At 39.8% G+C, this 17,652-nt stretch overlaps 1 protein-coding gene across 6 annotated transcripts in view; it reads right to left on the bottom strand.

Annotated features, from left to right (window-relative positions):
- usp34 (ubiquitin specific peptidase 34) overlaps positions 1–17,652 on the bottom strand; it is a 381,006-nt gene that overhangs the window by 110,863 nt on the left and 252,491 nt on the right. For all 6 annotated transcript variants that reach the window (XM_087991428.1, XM_087991429.1, XM_043696074.2 and 3 more), the window contains 2 exons: positions 12,494–12,657; positions 4,378–4,443 (listed from right to left, as the gene is read on the bottom strand). In XM_087991428.1, coding sequence (XP_087847554.1) covers positions 4,378–4,443; positions 12,494–12,657 — 230 coding nt within the window. The remainder of the gene's footprint in view (positions 1–4,377; positions 4,444–12,493; positions 12,658–17,652) is intronic.

Genomic DNA, 17,652 nt, shown 5'->3' on the forward strand with positions numbered 1-17,652 from the left:
TTCGACTTGAGAGAGAGTACTGTCTATATTTGAGGATGCCATATTTCTTAAGGAGGATGTGAACTAACTGGAAAACATGCAGAAGAGGCTTACAACAATAGTTCATCTGAGAAACTTAAGCTATGAAGATACATTGAAGAAGTCAGGACTGGTTTCCACGTAGAAGAGAGGGCTAAGATGGCAGTTTTCAAAATCATAAGCAATTTGGACAGAGTAGATAGGGAAAAACTAGTCCCACTCAAAAGGATCTAGAATGAAAGGTCATTGATTTAAAGTAATTTACAAAAGACCAATTGTAATGTAAGAAACAAAACTTCTTCCCATAGCGAGTTGTTATATGCTGTATAGAATCACCATATACACGGTAGGTAATCATATGACTCAGCCAATGTTGTCTATCTCAATGCTGCAGGCAAGGATGCCCTGAGGCAAGGTACACTGGGGAGACCAAGCAGATGCTACAACAATGGATGAATGGACACCATGCAACAATCGCCAGACAGAGATGTTCCCTCCCAGTTGGGGAACACTTCAGCGGTCAGGAACATTCGGCCTCAGATCTTCGAGTGACCATCCTCCAAGGCGGACCTCAGTATCACACTAACGCAGAGTGACTGAGCAGAGGCTGATAGCCAAGTTCGGTACTCATGGAGATGTCCTCAACTGGTACCTTGGGTTCATGTCACACTACAGGTGACCCCACTATACTATACACTCTACATACATACACACACACGCTTACATACTCACACATTCACACAAACCCTTTCCCATACACACACTCTCTCAGACATACACTCCCACACACTCACCCTCTCACAGGCTTATACTCTATCTCTCACACACACACTTCTACCAAGCACACAGACATGCAAACACATACTCCCTCACCCGCACGCTCTCACACACTCACTCTCTCTCTCTCTCTCTCTCTTTCCCTCACACAAACAAAAATCTGTGGTGAATTTGCATTTGCAGAATTGTATTTGTAGATATATTCTATTTTTGCTCAAAAGGCACACAACCTGAAGGCAGTCAATTCATATACCATTTTATAGATTCCTACTTTGGAAATAGAACCAGTCTGACTCAAGATTGGGATACAGACTCTAACCTCACACCTTTAATACACTGTCTGAGCTGAGATGTCACTATTTTTAATAAAACCTTAAATTATCTCGAGACTGTGACTTGAAAGTAGTTCTGGGATTTACATATTAATGAATCAAAACCTGCAACCCATTCTAAAAGATGAAAGACTTAACAGCAATCTAGGTTTGTTCCATAGATCATTTAATTGCATGACACAGTGACCTTTTGTTCTAAATTGTGTCTTATTATCCTGCTCCACTAGTTACCTGATGAAAGAGCAGTGCTCTGAAAGCTAGTACTTCCAAATAAACCTGTTGGACTATAACATGGTGTTGTGTGATTTTTAACTCTGAAGAATTACCAAGATGTGTGATGTTACATTGAAGAGCTTTTAAACGATTGTTTGAATAAAACATTTGGGTTTGAAGGGAAAAGGATGAAGAATAGCTCAAGGTTACACGGTTTAAACAAACAGCTGGTGCAAACACACTGAGCTGAATGGGCTCCTCTTTCAATGTAGCAAGTCAGTGATTATAACAAACTGAAATTTAAATTATTGAAAAATCTCAACAGATCAGACTCCAAGCATTTTGTTGTTTGCCATTTTAATTCTCCATCTTTCTCCGACTCTGATCCTACTATCCTCAGTTACTTGCAGTACTTCAATGCACTTCAATAAATGCTTCATCTTTACAGACAGGTTATACACTTTGGGAGGAAGAATAAAGGAGCTGTATGTTATTTAAAAGGAAGAACAGGGATGGAATCCTCATGGAATCCCAAAAAGCTAGCATCCAATTTCAGCTGATAATAGGGAAGGTAAATGGAATGTTGACCTTTATTTCAAAGGGAGTAGAGTTTAAAACCTTGCATAATTTGCAAAAACTATACATGGCACTAGTCAGACCACAGCTGGAATATACTGTGAACAGTTTAGGGAGAAAGTGAGGTCTTCTCCTGAAGAAGGGCTTATGCCCGAAACGTCAATTCTCCTGTTCCCTGGATGCTGCCTGACCTGCTGCGCTTTTTCAGCAACACATTTCCAGCTGTGAACAGTTTAGGGTGACTTATCCAAGAAAACAGATTCAGGCATTGGAAATAGTCCACAGTACGTTCACATTGCTGATATGAGGAAAGCAGGAACTGTCTGATGAGAAGAGGTTGAGTAGATTGGGCCTGTATTCATTGAAATATAGAAGACTGAAATATATGACCCCTTACTGAAACGAGCACTTGGCCATATCCCTTTAAACCCTTCCAATTCATATACCCATTCAGATGCCTTTTAAATGCTGCAATTGTAATGGTCTCCACCACATCCTCAGACAGCTCATTCCATACATGTACCACCCCCTACGTGAAAATGTTGCCCCTTAGGTCTCTTTTATATCTTTTCCTTCTCACCTAAAACCTATGCCCTCCAGTTCCAGACTCCCCAACCCCAGGGAAAAGCCTTTGTCTATTTATCCTATCCATGCCCCTCATGATTATATAAACCTCTATAAAGTCAGCCATCAGCCTCCGATGCTCCAGGAAAAACAGTCCCAGCAGTTAGTAGTGTAATTTTCTTGAGGTTAGTACCAGACAGCATAGTCTTAGAATAAGGGGTTGTGCATTTAAGATAGAGATGAGGAGAAATTTCTTCTCACTTAGGTCAATGAATCTGTGGAATTAATTTCCCTAGAGGTCTATCAAGCCTGTGTCATTAAATATATTCAAGACTGAGACAGACAGATTTTTATGGAAAAAACGTAGAAGAATTGAGTTGAGGATCAGATAGCCATGATCTCACTGAATGGCCAAGCAGACTCGATAGACTGAATGCAAGAAAGTGAGGACTGCAAATACTGGAGATCTGGCCTATCACCATCACCCCCCACCTGCATCTTTTCCCCCCCCACCTGCATCTATCTATCAGCTACCTCCCCTCCACCCCACTCTCCTATTTATCTGTCAACTGCCTTCCCCAACCTAACATTCCTAATGCCCAAAATGTCGACTCTCCTGTTCCTCAGCTGTTGTGCTTTTCCAATGCCACACTTTTTGACTCGATAGGCTGAATGCCCTTGCATCTTCTGGTCTTATCTTTCAACTGGTCATTTATAAGCCCTGGACTCCAATACTAAAATCAACAACTTGAGGTCTTAAGCTCTGTTTTATTTCCTTCTTGTTTGAAGTTTTGATTATTTCTAAATGTTTCTCACTCTTTTTCCTTTTGGCCAGAATCTGTTCGTAGAAATTATCCACATATCAGGCAACATCTATGAAGGGAAACTCAGTTGATGATCACCGAAATGAATATTAATTCTATTCCTCTCCATTAATGTTTTCTGGTCTACTAAGTATTTGCAGCATTTTCTGTTTTTATGACCCCTTAGACACTGTGTTTATTTGTTACCATACATTTTGGGCATACTTAGATCACAATCTCTCCTGTCTTTCACTCTATTAGAGAATGTCCCTTTCATATTTCTGGGAAAACGACATTCTGTCTTGCACTGAACAGGACAATTCACAGAAATGCCAAAGAGAAAACATTTACACTGTATGAAAGCAGCGTTTTGATTGGTAGAGGCTTTTTCACGGAGGATGGATCAATTTATGATGACTGACAGTTAAACCAGGCAGATTGACTCTGATTTATCAAGGTATTGCCCTGAGAAATTAACCAGAGACTGTCACCTATTTTGAGTCGAGTTCAAACAGGTGCAATGTACATATTCTTTCTGCCTGCAAAGGATAAGGCCCTGTGCATTAATATTTGTAGCTTCCAGTATGCACAAGTGCCCTACACTGCAAGTCAGACTAAATGAGTTGTCAACACCTCAGAGTGTACTTGCTAACCGATTTATACTCTCCTCCTCTACAACATAAAGATTGTTTCTCTTTACTTTAATTCTTCTTGAAAGTTGTCCTGATGAGCGCAACATGAAAAGCTTTGACAAAATATCTTTTTTCAAAAATGCACAAATTCAATACTACTGACCAGCTTTCTTTTTGATCTTTATCCTACCTTCCTTGCTCTCACTTGTAACAAGCTCATTGCTTTGCTGACATTTCCAAGCTCAATAAGTTCCTAACTTTTCCAATTCATCACATTCCTAATGTTGACAGCAGATCACAGACATGAAATGGTAAACTTGCTTCTTACTCTGTAGATGCACCTTATCTGTTAGCTTATTAAGCATATTCTGTTGAGTATCTTCAAATACTACTTATTAAGATTTGCAGCATCCACAATATTTTATTTCTGTATGTCTACTTATAAGCCAACAAAATACTCACCATGAGATACGTGAACATCTTTTGCAGTTCCAGTAGTGTTGTTTTATGCTTTATGTCGTCTGAATACTAAGAATGGAAGAAGGCAAAAAAAAATTAAATAGGAACTGCCACTTGAATTGCCTACCTCTGGACAGAAATAATGAAGTAATTTGAATGATTACACAGAGCATAAAGTGCTGAGGTTCATTTAAACTTCCCAGGCATTGGGTTAAAGTTGGCAAATACAAAGTGCAGAATTCACTTAAACAGCTTGCTAAAATTTATCACTCCAATTATTATACACATATTAATAAACTTCTGCACTGCCACCATAAATTAAAACTATTTCATCCTTTCTAATTCACTTGTTATACTCCAGACAATTGTGATGTTCTACCTCCCTTATGCTGTTGACTTGCACATGGCAGACCCATTTAAATAAAAAGGTTAAATCCGCCCTAGTAATAATACTGATTCAGTCAGAGAGCATATTGAACAGGATATGTGGTGAGGAGAGTCAGGTGAAATATAGCATTGGGTTAGCATTTTGGGATGGAGAATTCCAGAAATTATGTTCTATTGCCCTCAACAGGTTGTGAATGTGCATTCTAAAGATTATGTGATTATCTGCATGTATACTTATCTTTAAAATCTGAAACCTGTGCTAGTTTTAATCATGTTTCTCCTTTTCATGAGTAATGGAACATTTTAAAATGTCACAAGATTTTGAAAAGTGTATTTACCTTTTCGATTCATTCAGGTCTTCAAAAATAAAAAGTATAATTCTAATTTCCAATCTGTACCTCCATAATCTGCTTACATATTCTCTTCCCCAGTTATAAAGAATCTACGTTATCTGTGAGAATAGTAGGGTGGTTATGGTAGGGGATTTTAACTTTCTACATATAGACTGGAACTGCCATAGTGTTAAGGGTTTAGATGGAGAGGAATTTGTTAAGTGTGTACAAGAAAATTTTCTGATTCTATGTGGATGTACGAACGAGAGAAGGTGCAAAACTTGACCTACTCTTGGGAACTTATGCAGGGCAGGTGACTGAGGTCTCAATAGGGGAGCATTTTGGGGCCAGCAACCATAATTCTATTAGTTTTAAAATAGTGATCGAAAACATTAGACCCGATGTAAAAGTTGAATTTCTAAATTGGAGAAAGGCTACTTTGACAGTATCAGGCAAGAACTCTGAAAAGCTGATTTGGGGCAGACGTGTGCAGGTAAAGGGATGGCTGGAAAATGGGAAGCCTTCAGAAATGAGATAACTAGAGTCCAGAGACAGTTTATTCCAGTTAGGGTGAAAGGAAAGACTGGTAGGTGGTAGGGAATGCTGGATGATTAGAGAAATTGAGGGTTTGGTTAAGAAAAAGAAGGAAGCATATGTCAGGTATAGACAGGATAGACAGAGTGAATCCTTAGAGTATAAAGACAGTAGAAGTACACATAAGAGGGAAATCAGGAGGGCAAAAAGGGGACATGAGATAGCTTTGGCAAATAGAGTTAAGAAGAATCCATAGGGTTTTTACAAATACATTAAGGAGAAAAGGGTAACTATGGAGAGAATAGGGCCCCACAAAGATCAACAAGGCAGCCTTTGTGTGGAACCACTGGAGATGGGAGAGATACTAAACGAGTATTTTGCATCAGTGTTTACTGTGGAAAAGGACATGGAAGAGAGAGAATGTAGGCAATAGTTAGTGACATCTTGAAAAATGTCCATATTACAGAGGAGGAAGTGCTGGATGTCCCGAAATGCATGAAACTGGATAATTCCTTAGGACCTGATCAGGTGTACCCCTGAACTCTGTGGGAAACTAGGGAAGTGATTGCTGGGCCTCTTGCTGAGATATTTGTATCATCGATAGTCACAGGTGAGGTGCCAAAAGACTGGAGGTTGGTTAACGTGGTGCCACTATTTAAGAAAAGTGGTAAGGACAAGCCAGGGAACTATAGACTGATGAGTCTGACGTCGGTGGTGGGCAAGTTGTTGGAGGTAATCCTGAGGGACAGGATGTACATGTTTTTGGAAAGGCAAGAACTGAATCAGGATAGTCAACATGGCTTTGTGCATCGGAAATCATGTCTCACAAACTTGATTGAATTTTCTGAAGTAACAAAGAGGGCAGAGCGTTAGACATGATCTATATGGACTTCAGTAAGGCATTCGACAAGGTTCCCCATGGTAGACTGGTTAGCAAGGTTAGACCTCACGGAATACAGGGAGAACTAGCCATTTGGATACAAAACTGGTTCAAAGGTAGAAGACAGGGTGGTGGTGGAGGGTTGTTTTTCAGACTGGAGGCCTGTGACCAGTAGAGGGCCACAAGGATTGGTGCTGGTCCACTATTTTTCGTCATTTATATAAATGATTTGGCTATGAACATCGGAGGTACAGTTAGTAAGTTTGCATATGAGACCAAAATTGGAGGTGTAGCAGACAGCGAAGAAGGTTACCTCAGATTACAATGGGATCTTGATCAGATGGACCCATGGGCTGAGGAGTGGCAGATGGAGTTTAATTCAGATAAATGCAAGGTGCTGCATTTTGGGAAAGCAAATCTTAGCAGGACTTCTACACTTAATGGTGAGGTCCTAGGAAGAGTTGCTGAACAAACAGACCTTGGAGTGCAGACTCATAGCTCCCTGAAAGTAGAGTCGCAGGTAGAAGGTGGTGTTTGGTATGCTTTTCTTTTATTGGTCAGAGTATTGAGTACAGGAGTTGAAGTCATGTTGCGGCTGCACAGGACATTGGTTAGGCCACTGTTGGAATATTGCGTGCAATTCTGGTCTCCTTCATATCAGAAGGGTGTTGTGAAATTTGAAAGGGTTCGGAAAAGATTTACAAGGATGTTGCCAGGGTTGGAGGATTTGAGCTATAGGGAGAGGTTGAATAGGCTGGGGCTGTTGTCCCTGGAGCATTGGAGGCTGAGGGGTGACCTTATAGAGGTTTAGAATAATATGAGAGGCATGGATAGGGTAAATAGACAAGGTCTTTTCCCAGCTAGGGGGCATAGGTTTAGGGTGAGAGGGGAAAGATATGAAAAAGACTTAAGGGGCAAGTTTTTCATGCAGAGGGAGGTGTGTATTTGGAATGAGCTGCCAGAGGATGTGGTGGAGGCTAGTACAATTGCAACATTTAAAAGGCATCTGGATGGGTATATGAATACGAAGGGTTTGGAGGGACACGGGCCGGGTGCTGGCAGTTAGGACTAGATTGGGTTGGGACATCTCGTCGACATGGACAAGTTACACCGAAGGGTCTGTATCCGTGCTGTATATCTATAATGACTCTACTCTCAACTCAATTCGACTTTTGCCAACGAAAATAAACATCACTCTATTCTTCCTAATTTGGAGTTTAAAAGTTCAAGAGATATCTCTAGCACACATCATACCTTACTGAGACTACAAGGAGAAGAGCCAAAGATCAGTGGTAAAAAGATAAAAGATTAAGTTGACTTAGAAATCTGATAACATTTGCAAGCCTGATGAGGGAATGTAATTTTGGAAAAATTAGTCAATGAAAGAAGGCAAGGAATTTTACTGTTCTGAAACCATGGAAACTAAGCTTATTTTTCAAAAATTAGTTGTAGTTTAGTTATAGGTAATGACCATTATTTGTAATACGATAATGATTAATTGAAGTCGATGTAAAACAACATTGTCACAAAAGTGGGTTTGGGTCTGTGACTGCATGGCGAGATTGATCAATGGTCCCAGGCTAACATCAAATCAGGCTGACAGATATGAAAATATTTTGAAGTAAAATTGCTTTACTTTGAAGATACAGTTGTATGTTAAAGGAATGGAAATGGACAGAACACATGGCATTGACCTACGCACTAGAAACATCAATGAAAATCACAAAAGCTCTCCTGACCAACATCTGGGCTTTTTTGGTCTTGGTGGTGGTGGTGGGGGGTCATACCTTTCAATTCCTCAGTCATGACTGTCACCATCTATGGGTATGTCCTGTACCTCCAGGATGAAGCCACCCAAGGTAGTGGCACTGTGACATATGGTCAGGATCATTCTTGTAAACCTTGTTTGGGCTCATACATCCTATCTTAATACAGGGTTCAAAACTGCTCACAATGTTCCAAATGCAGTCTGACCAGAGCCCTCATACAGCCTCAGCAGTACCTCTCTGTTCTTGTATTCTCGCCCTGTCAAAATTAATGCTAACATTGCATGTGCCTTCCTAACGAACCTGCATATTAACTTTAACAGAAACACAAATTCTGACTTCTTTTTGTGCCTCAGATTTCTAAAGGCTTTCCCTACTTAGAAAATAGCCAATGCCTCGCTTTCCTACCAATGCACATAAACCTCCACATTGGCCACCTTGACTCTCCTACTGATCACAAATCTATCCAACTCAACCTTAAGTAGAACCAAGGGTTCTGTCTACACAGCTTTCTGTGACAAGGAGTTTCAAAGACACTCAACCCTTAGAGAAGAAATTCCTTCTCATCACAGGTCTTAAATTCACATCTCTTAATTCTGAGACTATGCCCTCTGGTCCTGGACTCTTCCATGAGGGGATACATCTTCTTAGCATTTACCCTGTCAAATCCACTTGAGTCCTATATGTTTTAATGAGGTCACCTTTCATTCTTCTAAGTTCCAGTGAGAAGAGTCCCAACCTCTTCGATCATTGCTTATAAGGAGATCCCTCCATATTAGGAATTATCCCAATGAATATTCTCTGAACTGCCTCCATGAAATAATATCTTTCCTTTAATACAGGGACCAATATCGCTCTCAGTATTCCAGCTGCGGTCTCACCAGCATCTTGTACAGTTACAATAAGATTTCTCTACTCTCATATGCTAATCCACTTGAAATAAGGGCCAACATTCAATTAACCTTTGAGTTCCTGCTGCACCTGTATGTTAGCTTTGCATTTCTTGCACAAATATTCTCAAATCCCTTTATGTTACAATTTTCTGCAGTTTTTCCTCCATTTAAATAATACTGTTCTTTTGTTCTCCCTTGCAAAATAAACAATTTCACATTTTCCCATGCTATATTCCATTTGCCAGTTTTTTGCCCACTTACTTAACCTATCATTATCTTTCTGTAAATTGCTTCTATCCTTCTTGCAATCTGTCTTTATTTATTTTTGTGTCATCAGCAAAAAGACACTGACTTCCTTCTTCCAAGTCATTGATATACATTGTAAACAGTTGTGGTTCCAGCACAGGAACCCACTGGTCATGAAAAAGAACCTCTTATCCCCACTCATCATTTCCTGCCCATTAACCAATTCTCTATCCATGCTAATTTACTATCTCCAACTCTTACCCTAAGTCTAAATACAACACATCTACTGATTCCACTCTATCCGCTTTGGTTAAGATTTAGTTGACTAATTCAAAATCTGTTCATCTCTTGCTTAACTTTATTCAGTGTTCTGCTGTCATATGCACCGAGTAGTGAATTCTGTAGATCCATGACCTTTTGAGGGAAATAATTCCTCCTCACCTCTGATTTAAATCTGTTACCCTAAAACTAAGAATTCCCGTTCTAGACTGCCTCACAGGGAAACAACTATTATATGCCTATGTTCAGTCAGTTTTCATCTTCCATCTATTTTTATAACAATGTTTTTCAATCTCCTTTGTGTAAATTTGTCAAAAGTTTTGTAGGACATGTAATACAACTAATTCAAATTATATCCCATGCAAGAGTTCAGTGCTTACATGTTTAACTATTGCACATTTGGAAAATGGTCCAGCACTTGGATAACTGATAAAAACGTTCTGGCTGCTTTGCCTATTCTATGGAGGTTTCTTCCTTGCCTTTTCTTCAACACTAACCATCAAGTTGACCATATTAAGTCATTGCACAGCAGGCTTGGATACAACTTTTTCATCAAAATATGTCAACAATAAGCAGGTACATTTGACACCTCAAGACATCTGAACAGTTATAACAGCACATGGAACTCGAAACAAACAGGAAGTTAATAAAAAGAAAATTGCCAAGTAAATCAAGTACCCAAGTATTGTGTACAGCCTACTTAATAATTCACTTTACATTTTAAATAAAGATAATTTGAAGTAAAAAAAAAATTGGAACTTACTGTTAAAAGTTTAAGAAATAAATTGAAACGATTCCAAAAAAATTAAGATTAGACAGCTTACCAGCATTAGCTTTCAGAGAATACTGGCACTACTACACAAAAACAGGTTAATTTCTCATTCATTCTTCATTAAAATTAATAGTAGAACACATGGACAGACACTAATATTGAATAGATGGCACAAGGCGATATGTTCAAATAAAATTGCTCTCACTCCCTTTCAAATTTAATCAGGTTAGTTCTAACACAAACAAAAAAGATTTCATTATCTCCTTCTACAATTCCCCCTGAGAGGGGTAGAATGGACAATTGTGGCTTTAAATATACCAGCAGCTCAAAATCTTCACAAATCAATCTAAACATGTGCCATGCACAAGATTTGATTGCAGGAACAAACTCACCTAGGCCAAACTGCATTCTCCCTCAACAGGAATATCTTTTAGGCTAATATGCCTATAGTTACCCACTTTTTGCCTCCCTCCCCTTTTGAGTAGCAGTGTCACATTGGCAGTTTTCCAATCTGCTGATGTTTCTCCAGAATCCAAAGATGTAGGGGAGATCAGATACAAACAGGAAAAAACCAGTGTCTGATCATACACATGAAAAATAAAGCAAAACACTGTAGCTGTCAAAAGATCATTTCAAATAGTGAAATTCCATTGTTGAACTGTCAGAATCTCAATCCTGAGGCAAACAGTATTATCTGCCTTTTCCAAGGAAAAATCAAAGGGGGAAAAAAAAAATCACGGAAGAGCTTAAAATTTACGTTTAACCATAACAAATGAAGTATTTAAAAGTTTTTCAGAATGTATGCCCTCAATGGCAAGATGAGCGGCAAAGCTGACTACTGCCTGCGCAGACAATCCCCAACATGTCACAGCAGACCCTCCTTTGGCAAGATGCATCTGTGCATAAGCAGATGCTACCACAACAATGCTCATGCACACATTAAATAAATTGCTGTGGTCCCTATGTGAATGTGCAGCTGAATGTCAAACATGGAGATTCTGAAACAATCACTTCCCTGAATTAATTAGCTAGATATGTAATCCATCAAAACTAAATGGAAACAAATTGAATTAACTGCCCAAACATGTCTGCCTGAGAGTGAAACAATCCCAGTTAACGTCTGGAACATTGCAATATTATTTAAACTGTTCCTATTTTTACTCATGAAGAAGGGTTACTAGACAATTATGCTGAGGCTGGAAGAAAATGCCTTAGAACATATGAAGAGTACCGTGTAGGAATACTTTAGCAATACAGTGATGCAAATTTAATAAAACTACCAAGCCACAATCACTCATATAGAGTCAAATAGAAGAGGAATTTCAACCCATCAAGTGTGCACCAATCTATCTACACTAATTCCAATTACCAGCACTTGGCCCATATGCTGGAACTTTATGACATTTCAAGTGCTCATCGACGTACTTAAAAAGTTAAGGGATTTCTCATCTCTACCACCTTCCCAGGCAATACATTCCATATTCCCACCACTCTCTAGATGAAAAAAAACTTTTCAAATCCCCTCTAAACCTCCTGCCATTCACTTTACAATTTTGCCTCCTTGTTATTTACACTTGAACTAAGAGGGAACAGCTGCTTTATATTTTTCCTGTCCAAACAATCTGGTCAATCATCGAGTCTTATGAATGGAATAATCTTTTTGCAAGGTTTGTAGCTCAGCGAGCAAACCTACACCCTAAATGGAATAAACATTGTACCCTATTGAGCTGAACCCCTTCTAAAGTTATAAATTTCACATTGTTAATAGTATTTCAATCATCACAGCTAGAGGGGAAATATAATAGTCTTCAGTGATGGGCAGTGATTTGATTAGCAGTGATTTGATTAGCAGCATCATCTTTGTCCTAGGAACACTTGCTGTACATTTGTGGTCGCTGCAAATTTTACTGCTTATAACAACATTCTTTCATTTAACATACTTTAACTTTTGGATTAATTCTTGATAGATTAATCAACAGATTCAAGTTATTACATATATGAATTAGACGTCATTTTTCAACAGTACTTACTTTAGCCGTAAAGATGGCCTGTCTGGCCTCCGGTATCATATACAGCTGCTGGATTGTGGAAGCTAAGTAACAGGTCGCTCCAAGATTTGTCAAACCTACAAACCTACACTCAGCCCGCACATCATCATGAGGCCAGTAATCCCACTTGTATGGTGCATGAGATGCTATATTAGAAAAAAAGTGGAGTTTAATTCAAAATTATTTTGCCACAGTTCATATTAAATTGTACCAAACTTGTACAACTCAATGAAAAATGCATCACAAATCATAATTTTATCTTTTATTTAAGCTCTCTTCTTTTAGAGATCAAATACATTATAGAAACAATACTAACTTTTTGTCTTTGAAGCATTATGAGAATTTCTATTAGAAAAAAGTGAGAATTAAAAAAAATAAACGTGACATTGCTTCTAGCCACCAGCAATGTCTGTGAAATGTTGAAAACTAAAATATGCAAAGGTAGAACATGCTGAGGATGAGAAAATTCAGGCAAGATAAAATTTACCCCATAGTATTAATACTTAAAACAACAATGCTGGAGCATTCACCAGAGCATAATTTTATGCATGTTTTGCTACTGAACATAAAGCAGCTGGAAGTATGCAAAAGGACAACATTCTATTCACATTGAGAACGTTTGTACAGCATGGCCAACTTCAGAGACAACCTTTAATGGGTAGGAGGACTTGGCTAACATTTCTGATTAGGTAGGTAAGTGGAAGGTAACATTCATGTTACGTTTACTCTTGGTCTGGTATGGTCATTAACAGAGTAAAATCCAGTCATCTCCCTTTGGGCTAAATGACACCTTCGCTGCTTAATCTTCTACCATCAATACTTTGGTCATGACTACTGCCCAGAAGCTTCATTAGTCCATCTCTGTTAACATCTGAGTAACAGAAGTGGGGCGAATCCTTTTGCAGTCTGCAATGAACTTCTTCATCTTTCAGTTTTTTCAGTCTTCAAATTTAGACACACCAGACACACATTTTACTCTCCTTTTATCAGCATTTTGCAGGGATCGTTCCCTCTAACCCACTCCAAACACCTCTCCACACCCTCACAGCACTCTCCTTTGCAATCATAGAAGGTGCAACACTTGTCCATTTACTTCTCCTCTCCTCACTATCCAAGGCACCAGACATACCTTCCAGACGAAGCAGCAATTCACCTACAATTCACTCAATCTATTCTACTGCTCACATTGGCAAAGAGAAATGCAGACTGTGCAAGCACTTTGCAGAACATATATGTTCTGTCAACAAAAATGATCCCGAACTTCCAGTAGTCGGCCACCTCAACACACTATTTTAGATTTGGTGATGAATAATGAGACGGGTTTCTTACAATAATGCCAGAGTAAAGGATCCCATCGGAAACAGTGAACATAATGAGGTAGACTACAGCCTTCTACAGCCCCAGCTGTACATCTCTGCTGTCGTATTCGAGCCCTCTTGAAATGAATGCTAAAATTGCATTTGCCTTCCCTATTGCCAACTGAACCTTAAGAAAATCCTAAACTAAAACTCCCAAGTCCCTCTATACTTCAGATTTCTGAAACCTTTCCTAATTTAGAAAATAGTCCATGCCTCTATTGTTCCTACCAAAGTGCATAACCTCACACTTACCAAACTTATTCCATCTGCTACTTCTTTGCCAACTCCCCTAGCCTGTCCCATGTCCTTCTGCAGTGTATTTGCTTTGACATTACGTGTCCCTCCATCTATCTTTGTGTCACCTGCAAATTTAGCAACAATGCCTTCAGTTTCCTCATCCAGATTACCAACACGGAACTCCGTGAAACTACAGTTACTGGCTGCCATCCTGAAAAAGAACTCTTGATCCCTACTCTCTGCCTTCTGCTAGTCATGATGTGGAGGTTCCAGTTGAACTGGGGTGGATAAAATGAAAACTCACATGACACTAGGTTATAGCCCAACAGATTTTTTTGAAACCGCAAGCTTTCGGAGCCCCTGCTCCTTCCTCAGGCAGCTCGTGAGAGAGAATACATTGGTTGCAGAATTTATAAGTAAAAGATCAAAGGGTATTACAATTTGTGCGAATGCATTGAACAAACCTAGATGGCTATTAAAGTCTTTAATCAGTTAGAATGGAAGTGCAGGTTTAGATGGATTAATATGTAAATCCCAGAATTTCTTTTAAGTCACTGCCCCAAGATAACTTCAGGTTTTACCAGAATAAAGGTAACACCTCTAGTCAGACAATGTATTTTAGGCATGAGGCCATGTTTTAAGCCTGTTTATATTTCTAAAGTAGGAATTTATAAAATGCCACATTTGTGGGCGGCACGGTGGCACAATGGTTAGCACTGTTGCCTCACAGCGCCAGAGATCCGGGTTCAATTCCCGCCTCAGGCGACTGACTGTGTGGAGTTTGCACGTTCTCCCCGTGTCTGCGTGGGTTTCCTCCGGGTGCTCCGGTTTCCTCCCACAGTCCAAAGATGTGCAGGGTCAGGTGAATTGGCTATGCTAAATTACCCGTAGTGTTAGGTAAGGGGTAAATGTAGGGGTATGGGTGGGTTCGCTTCGGCGGGTCGGTGTGGACTTGTTGGGCCGAAGGGCCTGTTTCCACACTGTAATGTAATCTGTAATCTAATCTGTAAACTGACTGTCTACAGATCATGTGCTTTTTGAATAAAATAGAATATATGTGCAAATACAAATCTCCAAATGCAAATTCACCTCATGGATTTATATGTGCATGTGGGTGCGCGTGTACGTGTACGTGCACAGGAGAGCAAGCACATGTAAGAGGATGTGTATGTGAATGCATGTGTATGAGAGAGTGTACGCGTATGCGTGTGTGAGGGAGAGTGGATGTGTGTCTGTGCTTGAGAGTGAGAATGTGAGGGAGTGTGTGAGAGAGCATGGGCGCTTGAGAGAGAAAGTGTGTGAGTGTTCTTTGCAGCCTGGAGCACCTTGCCAAGATCTTCCCTACACCTCCACTTCTCGCTTTCAAACAACCGTCAAAACTTAAACAGACCATTGTTCACAGCAAACTACCCAGCCTTCAGGACATCGAACACACCATATAATGCTATCATGACAACTCCTACTAGACATGTCAAAGCATAGACATGAATACTACAAATGGGGACTCCACCCACCATGTGCACGTCAGATACTCATGTGATTCGGCTAACATTGTCTGTCTCATTTGCTGCAAGCAAGGATGTCCAGAAGCATGGCATATTGGTGAAACCAAACAGACGCTATGACAATGGATGAATGGACATCAAGCAACAATCACCAGGCATGGGTGTTCCCTCCCAATGGGGGAACACTTCAGCGTTCAAGGACATTCAGCCACAAATCTTTGGGTAAATGCCCTCCAAGGCGGACTTTGGGACATGAAACAATGAATTTGCAGATACACTATTTTATTCAAAAAGCATATGATCCGTTGACAGTCAATGTGGCATTTTATAAATTCCTACTTTGGAAATAAAACAGATACAAACTTCTAAAATACATTGTTTGACCAGGGTGTCACCTTTATTCTGATAAAACCTGATATCTTGGGGCAGTGACTTGAAAGAAATTCTGGGATTTGCATATTAATCACTCGAAACCTGCACCTCCATTCTAACTGATTAAAGACTTAACAGTCATCCAGGTTTGTTCAATACATTTGCACAAGTTTTATAACCCTTTGATCTTTTACTTATAAATTCTGTGACAGACTACTGCCTAAGGAAGAAACAGGGGCTCTGAAAGCTTGTGGTTTCAAATAAACCTATCCGACTACAATCCTGTGTCATGGGACTTTTGATTCTGCTAGGCAGCCAATCCTCTGTCCATGCCAGATCTTTGAGGAGAAAGTGAGGTCTGCAGATGCTGGAGATCACAAACTTTCCCCATTCCTGAAGAAGGGCTTATGCCCGAAACGTCGATTCTCCTGTTCCCTGGATGCTGCCTGACCTGCTGCGCTTTTCCAGCAACACATTTCCAGCCCATGCCAGATCTTGCCCCAACACCAAGGGCTCTTACATTATTTAGCAGCCTCCTATGTGGGACATTGCCAGAGGCCATCAAAACCCAAATAGATCACGCCCACAACCTCTCATTCGTCTAACTTGCTCATTATCTCTTCCAAGAATTCTGACAGATTTGTTAGGCATGGCCTCCTCTTGATGAAGCAGATCTGACTCAGTCCTATTTAACATGTAACTATCACTAAACATGCAGTGCTAGGAAAACTAAAGGGGTTTAAGTCCAATCAATTCCCTGACCTAATGGAATGCATTTTAGGACATTAATGGAAGCAGTTATAGAGATAGTGAATGCACTCTGGCAGTAATCTTCCATGCATCATTAGATTCAGGAAAAGCTCCAGACTTCTTGTTGGAAAGGATCTGAGGGAAGGGATTTACATTATATAGAAAAGCAAGGACCGATTAGGGACTGGCATTGTGCATGAGAAATCATGTCTCACTAACTTGGTTGAGATTTTTGAAGGAGTAATGAAGAGGATTGATGAAGGTAGTGATCGACATTGACTTCAGTAAGACATTTGACAAGGTTCCTCATGGTAGACTGTTTAACAAGGTTAGATTACATGGAGAACAATCTATTTGCATACAGAACTGAGTCGAAGGTCGGAGACAAAGGATGGTGGAGGGTTACTTTTCAGACTGGACCAGTGGTGTGCCACAAGGATCGTTGCTGGGTCCACTGCTTGGTGTCATTTATTAAAATGATTTGGACGTGTATTAAAGGGGTATGGTTAGTACCCCTTTAAAGTGAGGGGGGAAAGATCTAAAAGGGACTTAAGAAGCAACTTTTTCACACAGAGGATGACACATGGGTGGACTGAACTGCCAGAGGAAGTGGTGGATGCCGGTATAATTGCAACATTTGAAAAGCATTGGGATGGGTATATGAATAGGAAAGGTTTAAGAGGGAATTGGCAAGATGCTGGCAAAAGAGATTAGGATATCTGGTCAGCATGGACAAGTTGGACCCAAGTGTCTGTTTCCATGCTGTACATTTCTATGACTCTAACTAGAGAACTGCCAATGTAGCACCTTTACTTAAAAAGGAAAAGGAGACAGGCCTCCTAACATCTGTTGTAAAGACAATGTTAGAATCTATTATAAACAATATAATAGTAAGTAGACATATATAACATGATCATGC

This window comes from Chiloscyllium plagiosum, unplaced genomic scaffold (assembly GCF_037043375.1).
Source record: "Chiloscyllium plagiosum isolate Xiang-an unplaced genomic scaffold, Cpla_swu_hap1 HiC_scaffold_10, whole genome shotgun sequence".
NCBI classification, from domain to species: Eukaryota; Metazoa; Chordata; class Chondrichthyes; order Orectolobiformes; family Hemiscylliidae; genus Chiloscyllium; species Chiloscyllium plagiosum.